This window comes from Engraulis encrasicolus, chromosome 10 (genome assembly GCF_034702125.1).
Source record: "Engraulis encrasicolus isolate BLACKSEA-1 chromosome 10, IST_EnEncr_1.0, whole genome shotgun sequence".
Classification (NCBI taxonomy): domain Eukaryota; kingdom Metazoa; phylum Chordata; class Actinopteri; order Clupeiformes; family Engraulidae; genus Engraulis; species Engraulis encrasicolus.
Window position 1 is genome coordinate 20,847,560 of NC_085866.1, and position 27,948 is coordinate 20,875,507.

Consider the following 27,948-nt stretch of genomic DNA (forward strand, 5'->3'; position numbering starts at 1 on the left):
TGCTCCATTCAATATTTTTCAGGCCAATATTTGGCTCCAAGGTAGAGAGTGTGTTTGTCTCGTCTTACAAATTGGGACCACCTCCCCTGTTGTCAAACTTCTCTGACCGCAAACAGAAAAAAACTATGGCTGTGATCAACACACAGGCTTAAAATTAACAAAAAACAAATTATTCTAGAAGCAGCAGTGCCAACACTGTTTATTACATAACATTGTCAGCAGCAGCACACTTTGTACAAAACACGTTGACAGAACAATGCAACAGTCTTTCAGTCTTTGAAATGCTGAGAAGCAGAATGCCAGTGGTTTGATTTTGTGTTTTTATTAGAAATCCACTCAAACTTCAGGCACAATGTTAATAATAACATACAAAAAACCCAAACAAACAAAAAGCCAATTTATCACCTCACTGCCTGTCTTCACAAGTGAGTGCATATTACATAATGAATAAAAAAATGAATTTAAGGCCATAGTATAAAACTGTTACCTATGAACAGTTAATCTAATCTTGTATTAGTCTACAAACACAACATACAGGCTTAGTGTAGTGTTTTGACAAATTGAGATCTAAACAAAGTTTATTGTTAAAATTAAACATTTTTACAGTCTGTGAGATGATAATGGACATTGTGCATACAAGAAAACGCACTCTTTTCATATATACCAATTTAGCAAAGTAACACACAAAATATCTGAGGAAAATCGGTGTGCTGGAGTATGTCCTCAAGTACTGTACTCATCTCAAAACAAACAAACAAAAACAAACTTTTCTAGGATTTACTATTTAATTTAACAGAGTACTTTCATAAAACCCGTCTCATTGCTCTTCATGAATCTCTCAGGTCTGACATTCAGTACACAAAACGGATATGGTATTGCAAAAAAAAAGCTTTTGTGTGCATGTGTGTATGTATGTATGCATGTTTGTATGTATGCATGTTTCACCCGATCTCCATAATGTAACATGAAAATCTGCAAACAACACTTGTATTGCAGCAGCCTTCTATCGGCCGGGGAAGGGCTGCGGCTGCTCTCCTGCCTCGGGGTTACCAGCAGGGGGCGCAGTAGGCTTATGGAAGGGAGTCTCTTTGAAGACGAACCAGCAGTTTCCGGCCCACAAAATGAGATTGAGGAAGCCAAAGGTCTGAAATGGGACAGTATTTGGGGAAAAGTTTTGGTTAATATTACTCACAAGAACATTTCTACAGACAAGTGACCGATTGGAAACTTCAGAGACGTGTTTGTGTAGTGATTAACACAATTGCAGGAAGTTTGGTCGGAGGGACAGAAAGGCCTTTTCACCCGAGAGCAGGATATGACATCCCAAAACACCCCCAGACTGGTTGGACATCATGGACATAATATCGATAGCAGGAGAATACAGTCAGAGAAGCAACAATATGTTCATGACATGACTTTAGGTTCATACAAGTTTCACATTGAAATTATGGTGATGCTGACTACAAGAAGTGTACTAGTTTTTAGAATAGTACCAACAAAAAACAGATTAAAAATATCTGACAAACTAATATTAATATTGCCTTCAACGAGGAGATGATGTTCTCACCAGACTTGTGTTTGGGTATGCATTTACTTATTCGTTTGTTGGTTTGCTAAGTCAAATTTTCCAATATATACATGAATCGTAAATGATGACAGTTTTTTGGTATGCATCCTGGCTCAAGCACATTCTCTTTTGGTGATGACCAGAGCTGTCTTTCCAGAGGTCTGCGCTCAATGGGTACTCTTTGGAATATTCCAAAAAGGTGATTGAAATTGAAAGTGAAAGCCCACCTGGGAAACTCACAATCCCATGGTCATGGTGACACAGACAGCACTCCACAGCACACAGTGCTCACTGCACACTACAAAATTGCATTTACAATGCCTCACCCGTGCAAGGAGGCAGACCCCAATGAAGCCCCATGGGAGCAGTGCAGCGGTACGGTACTATGCTCAGGGTACCTCAGTCATAGAGGAAGATGGGGGAGAGCGCCGTATAATTACTCCCCTCATTAACCTGGCGGGTCGGGGGTCGAACCGGCAACCTTTGGGTAACAAGTCTGACGCCCTGGCCCAGGGATATCAAACTCAGGCCCAGGGACCAAATCTGTCCAGCAGTGCCATTTTATTCAGCCCACGAGGTCAGTTCAAATGTTCATTAAAGTTGGTCCACATACAACATTAATGTGTAGCATATCAAGACTTGAGCATGAAATTTGGTGTGTCACAGGAGTATGAGTGACCCACCAATGACTGCCCATTTTTTGACTGAACCAGATAAATTCCCTCTAAATAAGTTAGAAACCTGCTAAGGTTGCAGTGCTAACAGAAGAGACCATTGCAACTAACGCACCGTTCACTAGGCATATTGGTTCACTAACTCAATTATTACAACCAGCGCATCAGTGAAATCACTTAGCCTTGTGAGGTCACAACGATTGCAATTATGGTGTACAGCTGACAAAGTTGTTAACGCTATCATCATCATTATTATTATTATTGCATAATGTATACAACCTGAATCTGTTATGGTGTAGAGCTGAGAATGAGTACCCATCATGGATGTGTTGAGGTTTTATTGTCATCGTCATTATTGTTGTTTTTACTAATATTATTATTATTATTATTCTTATTATTAGAACTATATAGTATATAATATATATATTTTTTCTCTTTTCCTTTATTCTCTTCTCTCTGTTATTGTTATTAGTGCAAAAGGTCAACTTTATGCCGTGGTCTTAAGAGTCTGAGCACCTACCACGGAGGCGTTGAGGCGGCCCATGGGGGGTGTGCTGCCGGGGGTGCACTTGTTGGCCTCGGACTTGCAGACGGCCAGCAGGGTGGGCAGCAGGGTGGGGCTGGTGGCCATCTTGACGTCGGTCAGGCCTTTACCCCACGCCGACGAACACACCAGCCACAGGAAGGCAAACGCACCCGTCACCAGCAGATCCTGCAAGACAGAGGAGACATGCTTACATTCGGAGTGAAACATCATCACCACCATGGGACTAAAAATTAGGGGTGTAAATCACAGCCTCCAAGATGATTCGACACAGTATCGATTTCTTAAAGCAGGGATAAGATTATTTTTGATACTTAAGGATTCCCCACTATACGATACAATTCGATTCAATTTGATTTTTTCCAATTACTTTTCCACCTCTATTATGTTATGAAGCTAGGGCATTGGACAGAGGCCAGCGATTTGATTACTTCAGATATTTAAGAATGCCCCACAATACGATGCAATTCGATCAAATCGCCGGCCGATACATCAATGCATCGATACATTTCCATTATTACCCCTACTAAAAATGCACCGCTCAACTGCAGGTCGCACTGGAGGAAGGATGTTAACAACTGTCCAGTCCAGCTCCACAGAACATTTAAAGGCCGCCTCTCAACGTCATTTCATTAATATTGCTGTGTTCCCCATTGTTATTGAATGTGTTACGCGTTGGTCCTGTTTTAAAAAACGTTCTTGTTGCTTTGTTTCAAGCTGTTTTTGCAAGCTAGCAAGGTGGCTGGTGGAGAAACGAGAGGGTGTTCCGGGTTTCTCTTGGAAATGCGTCTCTGATTGGCTCACTAATCTTGCTCTCGTGGAAATGCGTCTCTGATTAGCTCAGTCCTCCTGTCCTCGGAGAGCTTGTAATGGGAAACAGAGTCGCCACTCCCCTGGGTGGTACTGCACTATAGGGGCGCCAACGGAGGCGTGCAGGCTCCATTCGGGGCTGTGCTCTTTAGACAGCGACCCCTAGGTAAGCTGCAGGGACGGAGCAACCAGAGTGAGCATGCTGTATGTATGAGGCTTTGTGCTTTGTGTGTATCTGAGAGTAGCAACCAGCTGATAGCTAAGCTAAGCTAGGTTTCGGGCCACCAGACGTTGCTTGTTTTGAAAACAAGCAGAAAAAAATACTCGACATGTTTTTAGAAAAATGGATCGACATAAACCTTTGTGGGCAACGCCTTCTTTCGACATGACGCAACACAGAAAGGCTTTGGTGATTCGCTCGTTTCTCTGCATTATTTATGTCAATTGGGAAACACCGGGAAACACAGCCAGGCGAGGTGACGCACCGCTATGAGAGCCTTGCAAGTGAGTTTAACTCGGGGTGACCGTCCGATCTTCAAAAGGAGTGAGTAAAACTGTAAAACTGCCTTTAAGACAACATCAAAGACATATGACGATAGGAAAGGCTATATTGTGCAGTTTCAAGAAGGCCAACGCACCAGTCACCATCAGACAGGTCAGATAAGACCGTGACATACTGCAAATAATAATATAATTTATTTCACCATTGAACTATGGAGGAGCACACCACGGCGACCTGGTCGCACAGGTGAAATGCAGATCCTATTGGCAAGAGGAGGAGGAGGAAAGGCATCTACAGCAGCCGTTCTCAAACTTCAGAACACCAAGGCCCACTTTGAAATGTGAAAAAATTCAGGGACCCACCAAACCATAGCCCAATATAACATAATAACTTATTATATTACATTATACTACTTATTAGTGGTGTCAACAATGATCGATTCGGCAATGCAATCCAATGCGGGGCATGTACGATCCAATTCAATGCGGCAAGTTCCAGAATCGATCCAGCAATTTTTTAAATGTTTCAATTACTTCCGTGGATATTTCGGGAGCAAATTAATGTTAAATTAAATAAAAGTACTTCAAAGCATTGCAAGACTGATACAGACTATTCCAGACTGATACAGAAAACAGCCAATAAATTGTTGCTCAGTATCCGACTACTGGTATTGCCTCATCATGACTGATGAAAAATTTGCTTTGCTTTCAGTAGAAATGTAATGCATTGCAATGCATTGTAGACTTGAATCGGATCGGATCGAATCGCATAGAATCGAATGGAATCGAAACCTCCCGAATCGGATCGTGAGGGCAGTGCCAATCCACACCACCACTACTATTATATTATATTATATTATATTATATTATATTATATTATATTATATTATATTATATTATATTATATATTATTATGATAAGTTAGGGCCTATTTTCAGAAAGTTGTGGCCACTGAGGGGCCTCCTAAATAGGCTTACTGAATATTAAATTAGCATGAAACAAGCCAGTATTCAGATAAATATTCATATTCAATATCTCATATTCAGAGAAATATGCATTAGATAAACACTAAAAGCTCTATTAATAGTCAGGAGGAAATAGCCAATGTAGTCAGCCAAAACGGCAAAGTTTCCTCTCACAATCGACTAAAATGATTACAAATATCCATTTTACACGTACATCAACACCATGAAAACACATTACATTACGACGGCAGATAGAAACACTGTACCTTGCGGGTAACTCGCGCTAATTAATTTGCGGTAGAAAATTACTTCCATGATTGAAATGACAGTGTTTACACATAAATACTAATAGTAAATAAATACTAATAGTACGCCTTATCGCATCAAAACACCAAATAAGGAAGTGTACTCAAGTTTCTGGACGTACACAAGAAAGACACAAGATAACTAAACAAAATGTGAATATCTAAACACCATGAGTAAATTTGAGGATAATTTTCCCAGACCTCTCACGGCCCACCTGGAATGCCCGCGGCGTCATTGCAGGTGGGCCATGAGAGGTCTGGGAAAATTATCCTCAAATTTACTCATGGTGTTTAGATAATTTTCCCAGTCCTCTCACGGCCCACCTGCAATGCCGCGCCAAGGCCCATAGTTTGAGAATCACTGATCTACAGCATATAAGAACAGCATCTGAATATGTAGAGCAGTGGTTCTTTAACTTTTTCAGACCAAGGACCACTTTGTCCCCTCAAAAATGTTCAGGGACCACATGTCAACTGAACTGACTGTTGACGGGTGCTAATTTAGATGCAGATCACTTACTTTCACCACAATAAGACAGACTTATAAATGTGAATAAAAAGTGACACTTCAGCTTTGTTTAGCTTTGTAATAATGTTACAAATATAGTCTACTGCTAGCTGGTCTTGGAAAAGTAGAAATCCCCTCACGGACTACATGAGCTCTGTCGCGGACCACACTTTGGGAATCACTGATGTAGAGCTACACCAGTGACCAGAGAGGTAAATTCCAAGAACACGGTCAAGTGAAAAACCTGGCTGAGTCAACCTACAGAAAATGGTTAACCTGCTCCAAGATAGCCTGCAGGTAGCCTGCAGTCCTTACAGAATCCATGCTGCCCATTTTTAGCTACAAAACAATTTTGGCAATAGACAACACAATGCAATACAACACCTACTCTGACCAGTGGACACCATCCTACACAGTGCACCTTTAAGAGAATTAGGATTTCAGGCTCTTTTATTAGGCGATTTAGCACTACCTCAAGGAATCACTTCACGTGGCTAAGCTTGCAACTGAACTGCCTTCTTGGAATACCATAGTAGTAAGATGATCATCACCGTCTGGATATCTGACAAGTCAACAGCAGGTCATACTACAGGGGAGAAGGAAGGGCCATTTAAAGGAATTTGAGGACACTAGGCAAAGGGGGATTTGGAGACCCTTACCCGTCTGGAGCCCCTCTCAAGATTTTGGCTACAGTGTCATTTTTTGTACAATTACATTTGTCTACTATTGAATTTCAGAGGGTGGTACCACACTCACAAAGTTGACATTGCTGTCATGTATTGCCTTGTCTGCTCGTTTGCTTGCTTACAAGCATGGGATGAGGAAGGAGGAGGATAGATATAAACTCCAGTCAAAAGTCCTCGTCCTGGGAAGTCCTTGTGCAAAAGCCTTCAGTTGTCCAGGTATATGTGCAAGGGATGAAAACTTTATCAATGCTAAAAGTTCAGAAAACACAGCACACTGAATACTGTTCTTTTTTTAGTTCTTGGAGCGAACATGTTTCACCCAGTGCGTCTTCAGGATTGCTCTTTTTAAGAGAAAAGAGCGAACCTGAAGGCGCACTGGGCAAAACACGTTGTTCGCTCCAATCATAAAAAAAAAAGTAAAAAAAAAAAATCAGTATTCAATGTGCAGTGTTTTTTGCACTTTTAACATTATTAGATATGTTCATATCCATATGCACTGATTGTCATTTTGATGAAAAAGGATGTAATCATTTTTTTGTATTATCATGCCTGGCGGATGGAACTTCAAAAGCAAAGTGAAAGTAGACTTTCCATTGACATGAGAGCACATGAGTAGTCATGTGGGCAGTGTGCTTTCAATGAGCACTACATGCACACAGAGTACAGCACACAGAATCTTAAACGGTACAATATGTAGGATGGTGGCCAGATTAGGTATTGCAACTGTGCTGCTCATTGAAACTGTGCTGCCCATTACCAAATTTGATCTTTTCATAAATACCTTTAATGAATATTTGCTAAGAAATAAACTAATATTTAGTAGTATGACCAAAGTGCAGGATGTTTTGCAGCTAAAAATGTCCATTACTGGAAAGTGTAATTTTCCCAGACATAATAAATACTTACTAAATAATTTGATTGTGGTGGTAAGTACATTTTTGAATGAGCAGCATGATTCAGGAAGTAAACTACGAAAACTATTACATACTGTATCTTTAAGAAGTAGTTTACAAAGCAATGCTTTTAGTATCCATGTGAAGGATAATTCTCAAGCAGTTTGATATATTTTCTAATGAATTGTGCAGCATAAATGGCAGATACCAACAGAATAGAAATGCATTGTATAGAAACAAAAGTATAGAAGTATAAAAGTACAGAAACAGAATCTTTCTGCAGGGACGGGCTACTCTAGCCTCAGGGAGGGTGTTTCAGACAGCAAGTTTGGTCGGTTGCCTGGGTTATGTACACAAAGGGGGTGTGATCAATCTTCTACTAAAAAAGACTCTGGGCATTTTTCCTGCTGGGGATGTAAAACCACAAGACCATCCTAATATGAGATTTACAGTAGCACTTGGACTGTTGATACCTTGGACTTTTGAGCTGGGTTGGCCCCTGAGCTGTGTGAACTTGGGATATCCCTGACCTGCGGCTAGGAAATACTCTCTCTCCCCCTGTAGAGTAGTGTTTCTCAACGTGGGGTGCTACAGCCCCCCTGGTGACGTTGGGAAGCCCTAGGGGGACGTTGAGAAGGATACAGCTGTGTGTGTGTGTGTGTGTGGGCATTAGTCTATTTTTTCCAAAACTAAGAGGGGCATTGGCAGGCTTATCATTATGTCAAGGGGGCATTGAGAGGATTATGATGAGGTCAAGGGGGCATTTGTTCAAAAAAAGGTTCAGACACATGCATGTGCTAAGGTGTCAGTCACAGGTTCAGGTAGTGAAAACCTGGTTGCTTTTCCTTTCCATCCCAGGTGACTACACCGAGTAGATTATTTACCAGAGTAGAGTACACATTATAGCCAAACCATTTCACGGCTGGTCGAATCACATTTGTGGAAGGGTTTTCACTATTTTCCTCTATGGCCCTTTGATCGACACTTATACTTACTGTATGTTGCCTTCCAAAACTGTGTTAAAACAAGAGCAAACTTATATCAAAAAGTGAGCCATATTTGTCATTTATGACCATGGCTGTCTCCAATTGAAGAATGATGTGATGTATACACTGTTTTTCTGGTACGGTTCAATACAAACGGTACACAAAATGTTTTCTGTAAATCCAAGCAAAACGCTATGTACAGTATGTTGTGTCAAATCAGATGATGCTGTTCATGTTCCTGTGCATGTGAAGTGAAAACAATACAGATTTTCAATCTAAAAAAACCAACCAGCCAACCAAACAAACAAAAAATACTAAAGCAGAAGGTCATCTTGGGTTCATGGTCTCATTTGCAGTACCTCGTGTGCATGCATAGCAGTGTGATTACGCTCTAGTAAAGAGGAGGCCCTGTTTGCTTGACTGCAGGGAGAGCAAGGTAATTACTTGCAGCCTTTTTTTCTTTGTCTAGGGAGGCGTTTGACAAGTCCGTACACACCAGGGTGTGGAGGCTGACTAATATGCCTTGTGACTGCTCACTTATCACTTTGTATTAACTAGGCCAGTGGTTCTCAACCTTTTTTGAAAAAAAGCCCCCTGGACATCATCCTAGGCCTCCCAACGCCCCCATGACCTCATCATAAGCCTTCCTAATGCCCCCTGGGGGCCTGTACCGCCCCCGTTGAGAAACACTAGGGAATAATGGCTGAACAACTGACATCTCACTGGCCATAAATAGAAAAGCTCAGTATTGTGTTTGTATTAACCTGTTAAAACACAGCGTTATAAATTTACTGTCACCAAAATGGCAATCACAGAGTTAAAGTGCATTACTAAAGGCACTCTGTTATGTCATAAGATAACAGAGTAATACTGTGGTAATTAACCTTTCAATGACTATTACAGCTGCCACTGGTGGTACGGCGTGCATTACGGGGCTGCCCCCACCCTTTGGAACAGTCTACCTCTCCATATCCGCCAAGCCCCCACACTGGCTACGTTCAAAAAGCACCTAAAATCACATTTACTCACCGAGTCCTACGGTCCTTGAACACACTGCCCCAGCCCCTCTTTAACCCCCTCCTCTCTATTCTCCTGCCCTATCTCATTTTGTAAAGCAACCTTGGGTTACTTGAAAGGTGCCATATTAAACCAAGTTATTATTATTATTATTATTATGGGTGAACTGATACTTTATTAGGGCTGCAGCACAGCAAAGTAAATGCTTCTTTCCCATTATAATGACACTTCTGCTGAGCTTAGAAACCATTAAGCGTGCCATCAAACAGGTCACACGTTCCAAAATGCTGTATACACACCCACTGTTCAAACACCAAAGGTTTCAGTTTTGGGCTAATGTGAAACCCAAAAATCAGGTCAAGCAAAGACAGAGAGTTGGTGGTGCATGCTACTGAACATATTGTGCAGACTAATGACGGTGCTAGCCAAGCTAAACTGACAAAGCCAGAATATGAAATCAAAGCAAAGCAGTCGTCATGGCAGCCATAGTGCTGAACAACGTTCATAGTCAAAGTCAGCTTTGCATTCCATTACATAGTGGACAGTTTTATCCAAAGCGACTTACAGTTATTCAAGTTATTAATTGGTCAAAGGCCCTAGATCGGTGTGGGGTTAGGTGCCGTGCCTAATGGTGCTGCGGAAATAGGGGACAGTGTAGGGGCACACTCTTATCCTACTGGTAGGTGGGAGGGATTTGAGCCAGGGTGCGGGGTGGGGAAGTTGTGCATAAGGGGTCTTGGCAAAAAAAAAAGGTTTGAGAACCACTACATGAGGCCATGATAACGGCTTATCGCTTAAGGCTGCCAATCACTTGGGGAAGCAGGGGAACATGAGATACAATGAAGATGACAGCCACGCTATCAGTGAACTTAGAGTTCATACGGCATTCGGTTTCGTTTTCTTTATACAAACCCGGGACACCAACATCAGTACACCACTCTGAACTGAGATAAAAAGGCACGTATGTGCTTAATGTGAGTGATCTGCAAGACAAACTGATCTAAGGTCATGACATGAAAACATAATGCCAATGCTACAATGCCTAATGCCAAAAATTGTCACCCAGGTGATTGTCTCTTGATCAGAGGGCAATGTCATGGCATTCCACTGTGTAAAGCAACCTGTGCAGTCAAGAGAGAAGATAAATTACAGCCATCTAGCAACTACCAGTTGCTACCTACCTACCTACCTAATACCTACCAACAACAACTAGCAAGTCTACCTCCAGTACCAGCCATGTGAAAAAGTGAGGATGAAATGTAGCATAGGATTTTACTTTCTTTAGCCAAATGACAGATTTGAAAGGCACTAATAAAGGCGTATGCACCATTTTGAAGTACAATGTGTGAAGAACAGAGTGTGAAGAAACTAACAAAGTCTGAAGAAATAGTTCTCTTCCCACTAGTGGGATCCACAAATGTCTTTACCTTAGCTGACATGGCGCGACACACTGGCCAAACTCTGATTAGAAACGTCTTCTGATGATGGGCAGCACAAATCACCCTTTAATTACATCCTTTATAATACCTTTAACCACAATATAATTGCCAGAGTTAACAATTAAAGGCGCATTCCACCGGTGGAGACATGAATATGTATTGAAAGTGGGTCATATATGTAGTAGAATAGTAGCATACATTTCTAATTTTGTGCCTTCTTGGCCGAGAAAATGCAGAAAATTACTTTTTAGTGCTTGTGGATTTGTGACAACAATCCCCATAATGCATTGCAATGCTCAAGTTCCACACACCACACCCAGGCCAGTGACTTACTGGAGCCTCAATGCCAGTGATTTCAAAAGCACTAGCACACTGATCTGTGATAGGTCTGTTAGCACATTAGGTCCAACCCCCTATAGGCGAGGTTGAAAGGGTGGGAAAAAGGCTTGTAGTCTCAACAGAAACCCACCTCTCTTACACTTCCTCCTACAATGATGCAAAATGACGATTTTTACGTCATTGTAGGAGGAAGTGTTGAGAGGTGAATATGGATTTCTCCTGTCTCAGGGGGAATTGAGAGAGTGTTGCACGACCATTCAAAAGTATGACTGGGTGTCTAGCAATGGAAAGCCTAATGCAAATGGGTGGAGTGTCCCTTTAACTCTGGAAGTCCTATATAGTGCTACTGGCACAGCCTTGTTCTGGTTGTTGGCTAGACTGACTAAATCAGATGCATGATGGGAGAGGGTTCTTCCTTTTATGTTTGGAAAAAACCACAACATACCACACACACGCTTCTTCTCTCATCAGCCAACAGCCAAAAGGAGAAGGAGTTAACGCAACACTATGTGACATTTCACCACCATTTCAGGCATTCCACTTTAACAGACGCATGTTGGTACTATGAATACACCATCAATTTGTATGGCATTTAGTGTTAATGAAGGGTGGGCAAACACAAGCATTATTTTTCACCAGCCATTAAAGGTGTACTGTGGAATATGTTTAGTAGTTCATCTCCAGACTTTATGCTGCCTATTCACAAATTTTACCTTTTCACAAATACTTGCCACCACAATCAAGTTCTTAGTATTCATCATTACTGGGAAAATTGCACTTTTCATACATCTTCTCCTTGTCCCCCATTACCGTATACATTTCCAAAAATAGACATTGTTAGCTGCTAAGTGCATTAGTACTGCACTTGGTCATACAAGTAAATATGAGCCTATTATTATTTGGTAAATATTTAGCAAATATTACTTAGTGAATATAAAATATAAAAGTTTCGAAGAGCAGCATAGTTGCAACACCTACTCTCTCTGGCCATCATCCTACACAGTAATGGTGGGGTGGCGTCCGCGCCAATGTCTTATCCTGTGCGTATCGCTCGGTGCGTAATTCCAAGAGCAGTATAATGAAAAGGAAGAAAGGAGTCGCACACTGGAGCTGAATGCAAAATCAAAAACTGTATTAAACAAAGCCGAAAAAAGTAAATAAAACCGACAGACAGGGGACAAACGCTTCGGGTCTATAGACCCTAGACCCGAAACGTTTGTCCCCTGTCTGACGGTTTTATTTACTTTTTTCGGCTTTGTTTAATACAGTTTTTGATTTTGCATTCAGCTCCAGTGTGCGACTCCTTTCTTCCTTTTAATCATCCTACACAGCGCACCTTTAAAGACAGACATCCACTGAGTGACGAGAGACTGCACTTCACAAACACACATCCAACACAACATTGCTGGCTGCATTGTCAGCAAATACCAGTGGGGGTTCTAGGAATGCCAAGAAGATCTTTATCAAGTTGTACACCAAAGACCCTTATTCTCCTATCGTTTCCTGAAACAGTGAAACGTAGCTACTGGAACTATAGGTTGAACATTGGATGATGCCAATTCTAGGCAGGGCCAGAAGGTGATGTGTAAATATTGTGCTGGAGGTTTTAATCCGTGGTCGTGCCAGGAAACATGATAAGAGTAGCATGTGGGTGGGGGATTTTTTACACGCCTTTGCGATTACACGATGTCGACATCCAAGGAATCTGAGATCCGTCCATCAAAACGACCATAACTGCAACTCAAGTTAGCTACTTCATTGCCAAACAACTAAGATGCTAACTGGCTAGCAACTATCATGTTTGGAAACACGGCCCTGTATTTTTTTTCTTTGTACCTACCAGTGGTTGTTTGTTTTACTCCACAGCAGGAGCAGTCTCTTACTAGCCAGCTTAAAGGGCAAAGCAATGTCAGTTAAACAATTTGAATAAAGCCAGGCACACCCTCAGACTGTTGTTTATGCTTCAAGACTTCACTGAAGATGGCACACTAAGCAACTCTTAATCACATGGGCGGGCAGCCATAAAGCTGGGGTCTCGTGAGTTCTTTATGGCAAGTATGGAGAACAGAAGCCGTGTAATCGTCGCAGGCAGTGCAATTGCAGACAGGCGTTGAATAAGTGGCCTTCAGCCTGTTGAGGAGACGACTGTCCTTCAAGGCTCAACCTCTAGTCATACACAAGCATTCCAATCAACGGCACACATACATAAACATCAAGATTATTTGCTGGTGTGTGTGTGTGTGTGTGTGTGTGTGTGTGTGTGTGTGTGTGTGTGTGTGTGTGTGTGTGTGTGTGTGTGTGTGTGTATGTGTCTGTGAGAGAGAGAGAGTTGCCTGCTATGCGTGTTGGCACCTAATACCCGTGGGTGTTGATCAACTGCCTGGGCTGGTCATCCTGCCCTGATATGCTTTTGTGTTGGCCTTCAGCCAAAACAGTTAAATGAGGTAGGTCTACAGCACACTGCCAATAAGCTAAAAAAAATAAACTTTATTATTTTAAAAGCAAAGAAACATTGCTTTTTAAATAATATCGTTTATTTTTTGGAGCTTATTGGCAGAGTGAAAACCCACCTCCTTCAACTGACTGACACTTTTCTTTGGCATCTGCAAAAAAAGTGTTTTTTCTATGATCACACCCTACCCCAAAACTACTCTCAGCCAAAACAGCCCACACCATGCAGCTGTCCAAGCTGTCCAGCTAGCTCGCTAGTTAGAACACACCCTCCCTCTGCCTCTGCCTCTGCCTAACCAGCTTCATTTACACAGAGCTGTGAGCTGCCCTTACACTCACCTCTGCCTCTGGTGTACAACAGCAGCTGCACTCCCCCCCCCCCCATAACGGTCAGCCAAACTACATAGCATTCCTAAAGCACTTCACTAGGGCACACAAATTAAAAATGCTAATGTCGGGGGCACTGTGGCGCAGCGCAGCGAGCTAAGCCCTCCACATTTGGGCTTACATTGCCCATGGGGACCACGGTACGAGTCTGGCCGGGGTCATTTCCCCGCCCTGCCCCATCTCTCTCTTCCAATAATTTCCTGTCTACTCTCATACTGTCCTGTAATAATAAGGGCAAAAAAGCCCCCATACTTCAAAATGCTAATGTCAACGACAGGCAGATGAAACGGTGTATCCTTGGTCTTTTTTTGTTTGTTTGGTTGTTTGTTTTTCGTGTCGATTTATCGAGTTGTGACTTCTGTTTCAAACCCTTGTAAGTGGAATATGTATCCGAGTCGGTTGTTTTTTGTCTACATAAGGACAGGGCAAGCTAGGCCCTCGCTGCCTGCCTGCTTGCCTGGCGTAAATATTTTGAGCACAAGTTGTTGGCCTAATCATATTTGGCAGACATGTTGAATCAAGAGGGTAACAAATGATCACTTCTGGGGAAGCTATGTGAAGCACTGTGGCGGCAGTGGTGGCACAGCTGCACAATATCTACAGAGAACAGAGATCACCTATCGTGAATAGCAGCCTCTTGCATGCTTGCAAGCGCCCACCATTACAACAAAAAAAACCCTCTGCCAAAACAGCCAGTTTCAAAAAGGGAAGCAGTTTTCCCCAATTCTTTTTGTCTTGGGTAGCACCTATAAGCCTTTTTGTCACGCCATGAGTACACACCCCCTCAGTCGAGCTCTAAATCTGTTCAAGTCAAGTCAAGTAGGTTTTATTGTCAATTTCTTTACATGCACTGGTCATACAAAGAATTTGAAATTACATTTCTTGCTTTCCCATACAGACATAGACTAATTAAGGTAAGGACATAGACAGTATAGACATAGACAGTACTTATACATGGACTTAAGACAGTATGGACATAGACAGTGCTCATACAGACATTTAAAGTGCAAGACTGGACAACAGAAGACTTGTAGAGGACATACATTAAGAGGTATTTGTTGTGTTTTTGTGCTTTTCCTAAAAAAAAAGTCCTTTATAGCGTTCTGACATGGTAATAGTAGCATTTTGAAGAAATAAATATAAAAAGGTCTGTCAAGTACACCAGCAGCAGTGTGTGTGTGTGTGTGTGTGTGTGTGTGTGTGTGTGTGTGTGTGTGTGTGTGTGTGTGTGTGTATGTGTTTAGTGCAGGTAGAAGGTGCGGTGTGCGTCTTGTGTGTGTGTTCGTGTGTCTGTGTGTGTGTGTGTGTGTGTGTGTGTGTGTGTGTGTGTGTGTGTGTGTGTGTGTGTATGTGTTTAGTGCAGGTAGAAGGTGCGGTGTGCGTCTTGTGTGTGTGTTCGTGTGTCTGTGTGTGTGTGTGTGTGTGTGTGTGTGTGTGTGTGTGTGTGTGTGTGTGTGTGTCAGTGTGTGTATGTTTGGGTTTAGTGCAGAAAGTGCAGTGTGCTTGTGTGTGTGTGTGTGTGTGTGTGTGTGTGTGTGTGTGTGTGTGTGTGTGTGTGTGTGTGCGCATGTTTTGAGTTAGTGCAGGTTGAAAGTTCAGTCACAAGTATAGTAGTGCAGGTGGAATGTTCAGTCGCAGATATGGTGGTGGGGGATGGGGGGGGGGGTTGTCAGTGGCCTTGCTGGCTAGAGGCTGACAGTGGGGGGGGGGGGGGGGGGGATGGGTTGTCAGTGGCCTTGCTGGCTAGAGGCTGACAGTGGAGGGAGAGTGGGTTGAGTGTTCAGCATCTTGATCGCTTGGTGCATTGTGCTGCTCGCCAGCCGGGTGGTACGGGAACGGAGGCGCCTGTACCTCTTTCCAGAGGGCAGGAGGCTGAACAGTTTGTGTGCAGGGTGGCTTGTGTCTTTGATGATCATCAGTGCTTTCCGGGTGAGGCGTGTGGTGTAAATGTCCTGCAGGGAGGGGAGTGGTACTCCAATGATCTTCTTCGCTGTGTTCACAACACGCTGGAGTGTCTTCCTGTTTTTCTCCGTGCAGCTTCCTCCCCACACTGTGATGCAGTTGGACACGACGCTCTCTATGGTTCCTCTGTAGAATGTTGTCATGATGGAGGGTGTAGCACTTGCCTTCTTTAGTTTGCGCAGGAAGTAGAGACGCTGATGGGCCTTCTTCGCCAGTGATGTAGTGTTGGTGGTCCAAGAGAGGTCGTCGCTGATGTGCACTCCAAGGAACTTGGTGCTGCTCACTCTCTCCACAGCATCGCCGTCGATGGTCAGTGGTGGCAGTTGTTTTTGGACCCTTTGGAAGTTGACAACAATCTCCTTGGTCTTGTTGACATTCAGCAGGAGGTTGTTGTCTTTGCACCATCTGGCCAGCAGGTCTACTTCTTCTCTGTAGTGAGTCTCATCGCCCTTGGTGATGAGGCCCACCAGTGTTGTATCATCCGCAAACTTCACTAGATGGTTAGTGCTGTGGGTCGTTGTGCAGTCGTGTGTCAGCAGCGTGAACAGCAGGGGGCTGAGAACACAACCTTGCGGAGCCCCCGTGCTCAGGGTCAGGGTGCTCGAGGTGTTGTTCCCTACCCGTACTGCTTGTGGTCTTTGCATCAGGAAGTCCAGCAGCCAGTTGCAGAGGGAGGTGCTGAAACCTAGTTTGTCCAGTTTTCTGATGAGTTGTTGTGGTATTATGGTATTGAATGCTGAACTGAAGTCAATGAACAGCATTCTCACATATGAGTCTTTATTGTCCAAGTGGGTGAGGGCTGGATGGAGGGCAGAGCAAATTGCATCCTCCGTGGATCGCTTGGCTCGGTATGCGAACTGGTAGGGGTCTAGGGTGGGGGGTAGGGTGGCTTTGATGTGTGACAGGACTAGCCGTTCGAAGCACTTCATGATTATGGGCGTCAGTGCTACAGGACGGTAGTCATTGAAGCATGATGGTGATGATTTCTTCGGCACAGGTATGATGGTAGCAGCTTTGAAAAGTGATGGGATGACTGCTTGCTCCAGAGAGATGTTAAAGATGTCTGTGAAGACATCCTTCAGCTCTTCTGCACAATCCTTCAACACTCGGCCTGGTATGTTGTCTGGGCCAGCTGCTTTGCGTGGGTTGATGGTGGCCAGTGTCCTCTTAACACTGGCAGAGGACAGGTAAAGGGGTTGATCATGGGGGGGAGGGGGAGTTTTCTGTGGGTGAGTGTCATTTTGTGCTTCGAAGCGGGCAAAGGAACTGTTCAGGTCGTTTAGCAGAGAGGTGTTGTTGTCACAGCTTCGTGGTGCAGGCTTATAGTCCGTGATGGCCTGTATGCCCTGCCACAGGCTCTGTGCATCTCTGCTGTCTTTGAAGTGTGTTGTTATTTTGTCTGAGTATTCCTTTTTTGCTTTCCTGATGCCCTGGGACAGGTTAGCCCTTGCTGTCTTTAGGCCAGCTACGTCTCCTGCTCTGAAGGCTTTGTCTCTGGCCCTCAGCAGTCGGTGAACGTCTCCTGTGAACCATGGCTTCTGGTTGGCCCTGGTAGTGATGTGTTTTATTTCTGTAACATCATCGATGCATTTTGTGATGTAGGAGGTCACGGTGTCTGTGTACTCCTCAATGTCAATGTGATTGCTGTGGGTGGCAGTTGTTTTGAAAATGTCCCAGTCTGTGGTTTCAAAGCAGTCCTGAAGTCGTGAGATGGCTCCCTCAGGCCATTTTCTCACCTCCTTCTGAACTGGTTTGGTGAGTTTTGCCTTTTGTCTGTAAGCTGGCAGTAGCAGAATTGTCGTGTGGTCTGATGATCCAATGTGGGGGATGGGCTTTGCCTTGTATGCTCTCTTCTGATTTGTGTAAACGAGGTCCAGGGTGTTTTGTCCTCTTGTTGGGAAGTTGACATGTTGATGAAATTTTGGGAGTACTGTTTTGAGATTTCCGTGGTTGAAATCTCCTAGTACCACTGTGAAGGCATCTGGGTGTGCATCTTGTTGTTCACTGATGCCCCGATGCAGCTCGTTCAGTGCCTCGCTTTTGACGCCATTGTTGTTGCTGGGTGGGAGGTAGACGGCGACTAATAGGATAGCGGAGATTTCTCTGGGTAGATAGAAGGGTCGGCACTTGATAATCATGAACTCCACTCGTGGAGAGCAGTGCCTCTGTACTACCGTAGCATTATTGCACCAAGCATCATGTGTGTAGACACATATTCCTCCTCCTCGTTTTTTCTCTGCAAGGGCTCTGTCCGCTCGGTGGCACGTTAGTTGTTCCAGATGTAAAGCCGAATCGGGTATGCCGTCGTTCAGCCATGATTCGGTGAACACCGTAACGCAGCAGTTCCTCACGGTTTTGTTCGCTGATCTTAGTAGCCGTATGTCATCCATCTTATTGTCCAGAGATCTGACGTTTGCCAAGAGAATTGATGGTATTGCTGGACGAGTTGGGTTGGCTGCAAGCCGTGTCTCGACGCCACCTCGTTTGCCCCTTTTCCTAATTCTTCGGCGTCGGCATAGCGAGGCAGACGGGTCCGATGTAGTCCTATGCCGCCGGAGAATTCCTAGTTCTTCCAGGGTCTTCATTGGTACATCCAATACATTGCTTAAGTTGTCCATTCTTATCTGCAACAGCTGTTGCCGACTGTACGTGCGTTCCGTCACATTTTCCGACGATAGACATTCCGAAAGACACATTTTAACACAAATAAACACTGAAAGTTGGGAAAGCAAGGGGCTGCTGCAACCTACGTGCGCCGCCGCCGGAAGTCAAGATCCTCCATCCCAATATGACTATACTCCATACAGTACATTTGTTTTAATTACATTTTTCCTTGTAGCCCTAGCGATACCCAAACCCCTGGTTGGGAATCACTGAAGAAATAAAACAAAACCTGTACAAAGAGAATCAAGCTGATCTGTTTTATGTGGTGTATTTGGCTCCTCCTTGCTCAGAACGGAGGAGCTGCTTTTTTTTCTCTCCTCCTTACCTACCTTGACAGTTAATGTGAGTTTACATATGCATATGTTTATCAATGTGTGACATGTGACTTATGTGATGCAATGTCACGTGTGCTGAGTGTATTGTAATGTGTACCCTGTGTGCCACCCTTCATTAGTCCTTCAAGAACAGTGAAGTACAGTTGAGGACGATATTATTAGCCGCCCTCCTGAAATTAGACATTTCTCTTGATTTCTCAGTAAGAATGACCATTATTCACCGTTTCTGTTATTCTGGAAACAAATACACTGATGGAGATAATGTTCAATGAGTTGAATTTGGATTTTTCTATTGTTACGATGAGTTTAAACAAAAAAGGGCAAAAATGACAAGGACAAAATGATTAGCCCCCTGATCATTAATAGTCAATATGGCGCCATTTATGAACCAAAACTGACAACAGGCTCTGATAAGTTGCTGCCTAGGTTGGCACATGCCCCACTAGGGATTTTGGCCCATTTCTTCACTGCAAAGTGTTCTAGCTGGTCCAAATCGCATGGATGCTGAGCATAGACATTAACCACAGACTCTCAGAGGGATTGAGGACTGGACTATGAGCGGGTGATTCCAATATCATGGTTTTAGTGTCCTTGAAGAACCTCTGAACTAATCTGAATGTATGCTTTGGGTTACAATGTTGTTGGAAGACCCAGCAATCCAGATTCAGACCCAGACTCCCTGTGTCTGAGGCTGAATAACAGACTACATTTGATGCCCTTCCACTATGTGTAACTGTGGAAACTGCTTAGCCTCGTTAGACCAAAGAAGCATTGGACACCTGCCTAGATGATTGTTATTGACCTGGCCTCACCTGGGGCCTCACCTGGGGCCTCACCTGGGGCCTCACCTGGGGCCTCACCTGGGGCCTCACCTGGGGCCTCACCCCCCCCCCCCCCCCCCCCCCCCCCCCCCCCCACCAAGAAAGACAGTTGTTAGGGCTTGTCATCATATTGGGCTTTGGGGCCATCATCACAGAAGAACCACTAAACGCAGTGCATATCAGAGTGTTATTGAGCTTTGCCTGTGAACATTTGAAAGTCAAAAATGAGTTTTGAACGTCTCTGCTTTCATCTGATGATATTCAATTGCACCTGCTTTGATGCATGAATTCTGCTTCTGTCAGGTGAAGAAAGGGATAGACCTTGAATCGTTATAAGATGGTTTCCACAATTAAACATGGTGGTGGATGCATCATTCTGTGGCAGCCTCAGCCTCAGGCAACCTTGTTTAGGTGTACGGTACCATAAAAACTGAAAATTATGATCGAATGTGGAAAGTGACCTTGCAAAAATATGCTCATAGAGGGAGTTAAGATCTTCACTGGATCTTTCAATAAGATAATAACCCAAAACTTGCATCCAAAATAGTTCAAATGTTCTTCAGGGATACTAAAACCATGGTCATGGAGTGGTTCAGACCTCAATCCTTTAGATAGTATTTGAAGAGTGCTGAAAATGAATGTCCATCCTCAACATCCATGCAATTTGGACCAGCTTAACTATTTGCAATGAAAAAAATGGGCCAAAATCCCTGGTAGGACATGTGCCAACATAGTTAACAACTAATCAAAGTGCCTGGTGTCAATTTTTGTCCATAAATGGCACTGTATTGACTATAAATGATAAGGGGGCTAATAATTTTGTCCTTGCCATTTTTACACTTTTTTTGTTTAAACCCATTGTGAAAATGGAAAAGTCCAAATTTAACTTATTGGATATTATCTCCATGGTGTATTCGTTTCCAGAATAACATGCATTTATTAATAATGATCATTCTCAATGATCAATGAAGAGATATGTCTAATTTCAGGAGGGGGGCTAATAATATCGTCCTCAACTGTACATTACACTGGCTTCCTATCCATTCACGTATCCATTTCAAAATTCTCCTCCTCGTATACAAGGCCCAGCACAACCTTGCACCCTCCTACATCACAAGTCTCCTCACCCCATACAATCCCACCCGCACACTACGATCCACTGACTCACTCCTCCTTACAGTTCCCTCCACACACCTGCGCACCATGGGCGACAGGGCATTTAGTGTTGTTGGCCCCAAACTTTGGAATTCTCTTCCACTGTCAGTTCGTCAATGCTCTACACTATCTACTTTCCAATCTAAGCTAAAGACACACCTTTTCTCTTCTGCTTTTTAACTTCACTGACAGGCACTTCCACTTATTTTAATTATCAGTCAATTTTTAGATGCGTCCCACGCATCTCTATAAGAGGCTTTGGTGTCCGTCCGTCCGTCCGTCCGCCCGTGATGCGTTTCTGAATTGTGATTCCCTCTCGTGTCCACAAGGTGGCAGTCGCTCAGTGGAGTGGCAGAGCTCAGTTTTGGCCTGGAGCTCATGCGCGTTTCTGAATTGTGATTCCCTCTTGTGTCCACAAGGTGGCAGTCGCTCAGTGGAGTGGCAGAGCTCAGTTTTGCCCTGGAGCTCATGCGTGCAAACCAAAACGTCTATCATAGTGGTTAGCAAACCGGATACGCAACTGATTGATTGCATTCTCTGACACAACTGCAGAAGCACAGAAGTCTGTATGCATATTCCATCCATGTGTGCCATGTGTGCTATCCGAGTTCCTAAACATTCACACAAAGACGTCGTCAGATAAGGAGGATAACTACAGTATCAAGCACCACACTCAACAAACTCTTCATGGTCAATAACACCAAGCGGAGCACAAAAAATAGGAAGGCACGAGACATTTGCAGATAGCGTTTGCTATGTTCAGTGTTGTTAGACTACACAGCGTCACCACTCAAAAGAAACAACAGCCTTAGAAGAAAACAACAGCCCGAACACCGGCAATCCCCTGCATTTTTTGACAATGCTGTGAGAATGCAGGCAAGAAAGCAACTCGCGCATTGAGCGTGGAGGAGATTACTTCGATACTTAAATTAAATTTCACAGACACGCTAGCACAGGGAGAGTGAAGGCTGTGTTTCTGTTGATCTTACGCACGCGCGTCTTTTAAATGGTTTGTTCGGGGACGACCGCTTGACAGAGAGCGCTCTTTTCAGTTTATGCAGTAAATGTCTCATTGATTAGTTTTTGGAACTTGCGGTGTGTCTATAACGGTCCACGAAGACAATATCCACGTGAAAACGCAAACGCCTGCAAACCGCTGTTCTGACAGAAAGAGAGTGCACCTGTCGCCTACTCTGTCTACTTCCCAAAGCGGCATTTAAAAGTATTCCATGAAATCCAACATCAACGTCACTTCAAATAGGCAAATAGGTGACAGCAAGCATGCACACATGAAATAGCCTAACACTTGTGAGGGGGGGGGGGGCATCACTGCTCTCATATTAAAGTGAAAAGAGGATTACAGAAAATTCACATTTTAATTTATTTAATGTTTGCATGCAAAATTGCAAATAGCCTATTCATTGAAATATGTCCAGAAAGGGTTGTAATCCAACATTGCCCGTTTTTTATGTTTGTAATTATTATTTTTTAAATGAAAAATCATGATTAAAAAAAACAAATAGAGATTTTATGTTTATTTTTTTTAAAGTGATTTGGGATGGGCCGATGGCCCCCCTAGCTAAATTCGCCTTAGGTCCCCAAATTGCTGAATATAGTGTAAGGGATTGTTTTGAAAAGACAGTAACATGTAATCAGCAATGCATTACAGTTTTTTAGTAACTTGCCTTGACAGGTTATGAGGAGGCCAAGGGGGCGTTTGGGAAAAAAGGTTCAGAACGGGCATAGACGGACGCATCTGTTGTCCGCCTGTCGGACTTGTTTACTTTACATATTATTTTCCCCCCTCATTTTTATTTTATTTTCTAATGCATTCTACTTATTTTTTCTTATTTTAAAAACATTTATTTTTATTGTAAGTTACTTTTATTTCTATTTTATTTTTGCATTTTAATTACTCTCCTACTGTTAATTCACTGAAGCTTTGTTATACTTTCTCTACTGTTATGTATTTGTTCTGTAAAGTGTCCTTGGGTATCTTGAAAGGCGCTCAAAATAAAATGTATTATTATTATTATTATTCCCACTACTCTACTTTCCTGCGACCAAGGAGGCATTGGGGTGGGCATGGGAGTCAGTGTGTGACATTTTCATTTGTGCGCTATGCATGTTGTATATTGACACCATTTCCTTCCAGATCAAGTAAGTACTGCATCTCTCCTGTACACTTTCCTACTACTTTACTATTGCCCATGAGGCCAAAGGTGCAGCTTTGTGCACTGCAAGCAGTGTGCAGATCCTTTCCCGCTCCTACATGTGACAGTTTTTTGATCTGGCACCTGCTGATGCTTTTTTGCTGGATGTGCGCACTTTCCACTACACTCTAAAGGTGCAGCTTTGCCTTGGAAAGTGTTGGGGACATTAATGTGTCCAACTTGTCCTGGTATGCTATTTTTGCATTACGTTTGTGAAAAAAGCTGTGGGGACAAGCTAAGGTTATGTCATAAGTTTTATGGATCTATCCCCACAATCCACACCTAAAATCTTTACACCAATGCATGAGGCATTATTTGGAGTGGGCATGGGAGTCAGTGTGTGACATTTGCATTTGTGCACTCTACTGTATGTGTTGCATACGCTGTTTGACACCTACATTTACTTCTATCTAGATCAAGTAAGTATCTCTACTGTATTACATTACATTGCACTTAGCTGACGCTTTCATTTATTCAAAGCGAATTACAACTATTATTTTTCAGGGTATTGGTTACAGTCCCTGGAGCAATGTGGGGTTAGGTGCCTTGCTCAAGGGCACTTCAGCCATGGATGGGGATGTAGGGAGAGGTCAGGGGGGATTTGAACCGGCAACCCCTAGATTGAAAGACCAACTCTAACCACTAGGCCACGGCTGCCCACGGCTGCCCACGGCTGCCCACGGCTGCCCACGGCTGCCCACGGCTGCCCACGGCTGCCCATGGTACTACTACCCATGAGGCATTGGATTGAGGCTTACTATGGTGGGGCCTCGGCTGGTCTCCCTGTAGAGCTGCTGGTAGCCGAGGTAGATGACCAGGGTGGCCACGCTGTACAGGAAGGCAAAGACGCCGATGCAGACGAAGAACTCGGCCGAGGAGGAGTAGTTCCCAGTCAGGTAGCCCGTAATTGTTGCAGGTGTCGTGGCGTTGGTGTTGCACGTTGGGTAAATATATGAATGGGTCATCAGCCTAGGAGGTTGACAAAAGTGAAGGACCATGTTACATACAATTTTCCGCAGCGTTCTCAAACTGGAATTTGAGTTAACATATCTCTTGCACGTATCGAATACTGTCGTCACCATTTCATTTCACCCATTTTAGCCTGGGAACACATATACGCCACATTCAGGCTCTTGAGATTTGAGGGGTTTTATTAAAAATGTGTGTATGTTACAGGTGAATGAACACATTCTAATGCAAAATGAGGGTCCTAGGTTTTAAATTCAACTCATTTCATGTTTTTCTTTCGGAGGCTGAGATATTTAAGATTTAATAAGCAGAGGGTACCCTCTCCCAAAAAGGGCTTAGGCTAAAATGGGTTAAAATACTAATATTACAGCCCTCACTGACATTTTTAGGAGCAGATATCCAGGTGGTGCCTCTACAGCCAATTCTCACTTATAGATCAATAACTGACTATTAATCATTTCATTTCACTAATATAAATAGTGTTAAGAAATCCTGCAACACTTCAGGTTTTACCTGAAGAAGGTTGGATGACCGAAACGTTGTATTAAAGTTTGTTGCTTGAATGGACAGTGTGCAGGATTTCTTTACACTTGAATGACAACCCCACTGGGATAACATCCTATGCGGCTGCCCAACTACAGAGGTGTGCAAAAGCGTCTTTGTTGAACTAATATAAATAGTGTCATCAGCTGTGGTTGCACCACTTGACAGTTAAATACTAATAAAAAAATAAAAGTAAATGACCCATACAATTGAATGTGGTTGAGGTGCAATTTACCTGAAAGGGTATTCAAATTCAGCCTTCACCTCATGTGGTGCGGCTTCTCCTGCACACTGCACAATGAAGCTGGTCTCTCCAGAGTAGCCGCATGTCGTTGCAAATGCAAATATGGAGAAGATCTGCGGGCACATCCCAATAAGTAAATATTATATTATACCCAATGAAGCACAGCCATTGACATAAACAGCAAGGGCTGTAAAGCTTAATACCATTCTGAGAAATATTGCAGACAAATCATACATTGATTCATACATTGAATAAACAGTTGGCAGTCTGTAGTAACACGTGTGAATTTTTTTTTTGGCGGAGGGAGGCAAGTGCACACCACAGCTAGTTACTTCACTTTAACAGCTTTCTTCCTGTCAGGAAGTAGAGATTATTTTCTGCTGACGAAGCTAGACTTTTCCACTTGTCCATTTCAGGGGAGATAAAAGTGAAATAGACACAGGCTGAGCTTTTTGAGAAGAGCTGAAATCACTGACACTATGCTGAGTCCAAATGGTTTGTCTGTGAACCACAATTGATATGTGACAGTCATCATGAGACAGCCAACCTTTTCAGGCCTGCTGGCGTGCCCCTGTCAAGTGTTTCAGTCAAAAGTGATTTATTCAAACTTTTAATGGTGCAAAAATGGCAGATGATTGCCAGTGACACTAGGCTACTTCTCATGGTCACCAGACAGCTGCCCCACATTTCTTTGCTTTTGGGCCTACAACAAGCCTTTACTGCCATACAGTAGCTGAGGAAGTCTGTGGATTTGATAACGCCCAGTGCTGAAGAGTTTAGCAATAGCTTTATGCGTGTGATGTCTACAGTACATGTTATTTGCTGTAGGGCAATTTATTTGGTAGATAACAATAAGGCCCTATGGTAAAACAAGAGTTGTTTATTCGTGCATAGAGCAGAAAAGCATTACAATTAGGGCCTTGACAGAACAGCCTGAAGAACGCCCACTTCATTATGTAAGAAATATGTCCATCAAGAAAAGTTTGAAGGAATGCGTTATAGCAAAAATTGTGTTGATTAAGTCATAAGAGGAGGGTGACCATTAGTTTGTGCAGGTTTAAGTTTTCAAGTCGCAAAATAGTCTTCGTTGGTAGCTTGCTAACTCACTCACACCCATCTGTCAAGTAAGTTAGATGCGGAAATTTCCCCGATGCCAACGTAAACCAACCCTTATGAAAGTTGCAAAGCTTTACATGTCCTAAGTAGTCTATACGTTACCATTAGAAAGTGTAAAAAGATTCATTAATGTCTAGAACTAGCCTACACGCAACTGAGTTGTAAAAAAAAAAACACAAACTCACCGTCTCTAGAACACGCATCATACCCAGAGGTTCCTTTAAAGGTCCAAGATCCAGACTGAAAGCCGTCATAATTTTCTGTGTTTAGTCAAAATAAAGGAATATGACCAGTTAACGTAGTTGAATCAATGGCAAACACACACTTTTGTCTACAGTATGTCTCTACAGCTCCGTGTAAAGTACTCAAATCTTTTGAGCAGTATGGAGTGACGCTAGCGCCGCGTAGCATCAGCAATAGAAGTTGTAGCAGTGTCCATGCATTGCACAGACCGACTTTGATTACGCTCGATCGCTGTTTCAGAATACTTTTACTCTCACCTGCGTGATCCCTTCCATTTTGCCGTCGTCGATTAAACTTAACAACGGCAATAACGTCAAGTCCTACTTCTGCTGTCCCTGCTGCGGTCACTTCTGGGGGTGGTCTTCTTCACCTGCTTTCACTGGACTTGTCAAACTTTTTTTTCTTTAGAAACTTTCACACGTGATTCTTTAGGCCGAAACCTTAAAGCAACAGTTGGTTATTTTTACTTCTACCAAGAAAAAAAATGTGTCCAATGCCAAGTGCAAAGGACCAGAGTAGCCTAGTTCTAGATTTTAATGCTCGTCAAACAGGACTTTGTCCTCATACCAGGCCACGTGATAAACATTCTAGCACAATTAAATCCTTCAAGACAAATGTGGACCCAGCCAGTGGGCCCTGTTTCTTAGTTTCCTCAAAATATATGTTTAAAGGTACATTGTGTAACATTTGTATGGTTTATTTCCAGAATTCATGCTGCCCATTGACAAATGTAACCTTTTTCAGGAATAGGCCTACTTACTACCTCTATTAAAATCTAAATGCCCTATTCTATGAATAGGAAAACCTCGTTTATGAAAAGGGCCGGGGAATCTTCTCCATTGACTGCCAAAAATTATAGGACTACTTAAACTTACTTAAATGGTAAATTACTGTAGTCTATGCTACTTTGGTCATACTCTACTTCATTATTTAGTAAATATCCATGAAAATATCACATTTGGCAGGAGCAGCATGCATCTGGCCACCATCCTACAGCGCACCTAGGAAAGACTAGGCCTAGCAGAGAAGCCGAGAAACTGAGAGCATGAAATGACAAAAAAATAATTGGATGATGGTTAACTTAACACTTGCCTTCTTCTCACACAAATGCATTTTCCCTATCTAATTCCCCTTAAATCAATTCTAATACATAAATATCAGAGAGACGATATTTAACAAAAATGGAATTACAAAAAAACCACACCATTGCAAAATGGCATTCATTGTATGGGAAAATCAGACCTACATTTTTAATATTACAGGTACTCACAATGCTCCTTGAACTTGTGGCACATGGCGTGCATTCCAATATGCAGACTCCCTGCCTGCACTTGTGCTTGTGGCCTCACGTTTTGCTGACGCTCCGCCTCCGTGGAGAAATCCATTAAGTTTCCCCGCTGTCACAGCCTATAGGCACAACCATTTTTGGGGGACTATTCTTCATTAACCATACACTTTGCAAATGAGAAAATGGTTTAACAATTGAGCTTTTGCGAGATATTGAAATACAATGCTGTTGTCAGTGATGTCATCATGACATATTACTTCCTGGTACGAGGCCACACAAGCACAAGTGGAGGACGCAAGTCCACATATTGGAATGCATATTTT

The 27,948-nt window shown here is 43.1% G+C and overlaps 1 protein-coding gene across 1 annotated transcript; it reads right to left on the reverse strand.

Moving 5' to 3' along the window:
- Positions 1-175: 175 nt before the first annotated feature.
- On the reverse strand, positions 176-26,745 carry LOC134456812 (synaptophysin-like protein 2). The gene is made up of 6 exons (XM_063208371.1): positions 26,595-26,745; positions 26,280-26,354; positions 24,970-25,091; positions 23,981-24,191; positions 2,762-2,953; positions 176-1,144 (listed from the first exon to the last, which is right to left on the reverse strand). Exons 1-6 carry the CDS (start codon positions 26,610-26,612, stop codon positions 1,004-1,006), a joined length of 759 nt encoding a protein of 252 aa, XP_063064441.1. The 5' UTR covers positions 26,613-26,745; the 3' UTR covers positions 176-1,003.
- Positions 26,746-27,948: the final 1,203 nt, after the last annotated feature.

What these genes read in the sequence shown, in the direction of transcription:
- LOC134456812 (XM_063208371.1), bottom strand. An exon ending in GAATTTGAATACCCTTTCAG is followed by an intron (nt 24,192 to 24,969) that starts GTAAATTGCACC and finishes TCAACCTCCTAG; the next exon opens with GCTGATGACCCATTCATATA. An exon ending in CCAGCCGAGGCCCCACCATA is followed by an intron (nt 2,954 to 23,980) that starts GTAAGCCTCAAT and finishes TCTGTCTTGCAG; the next exon opens with GATCTGCTGGTGACGGGTGC.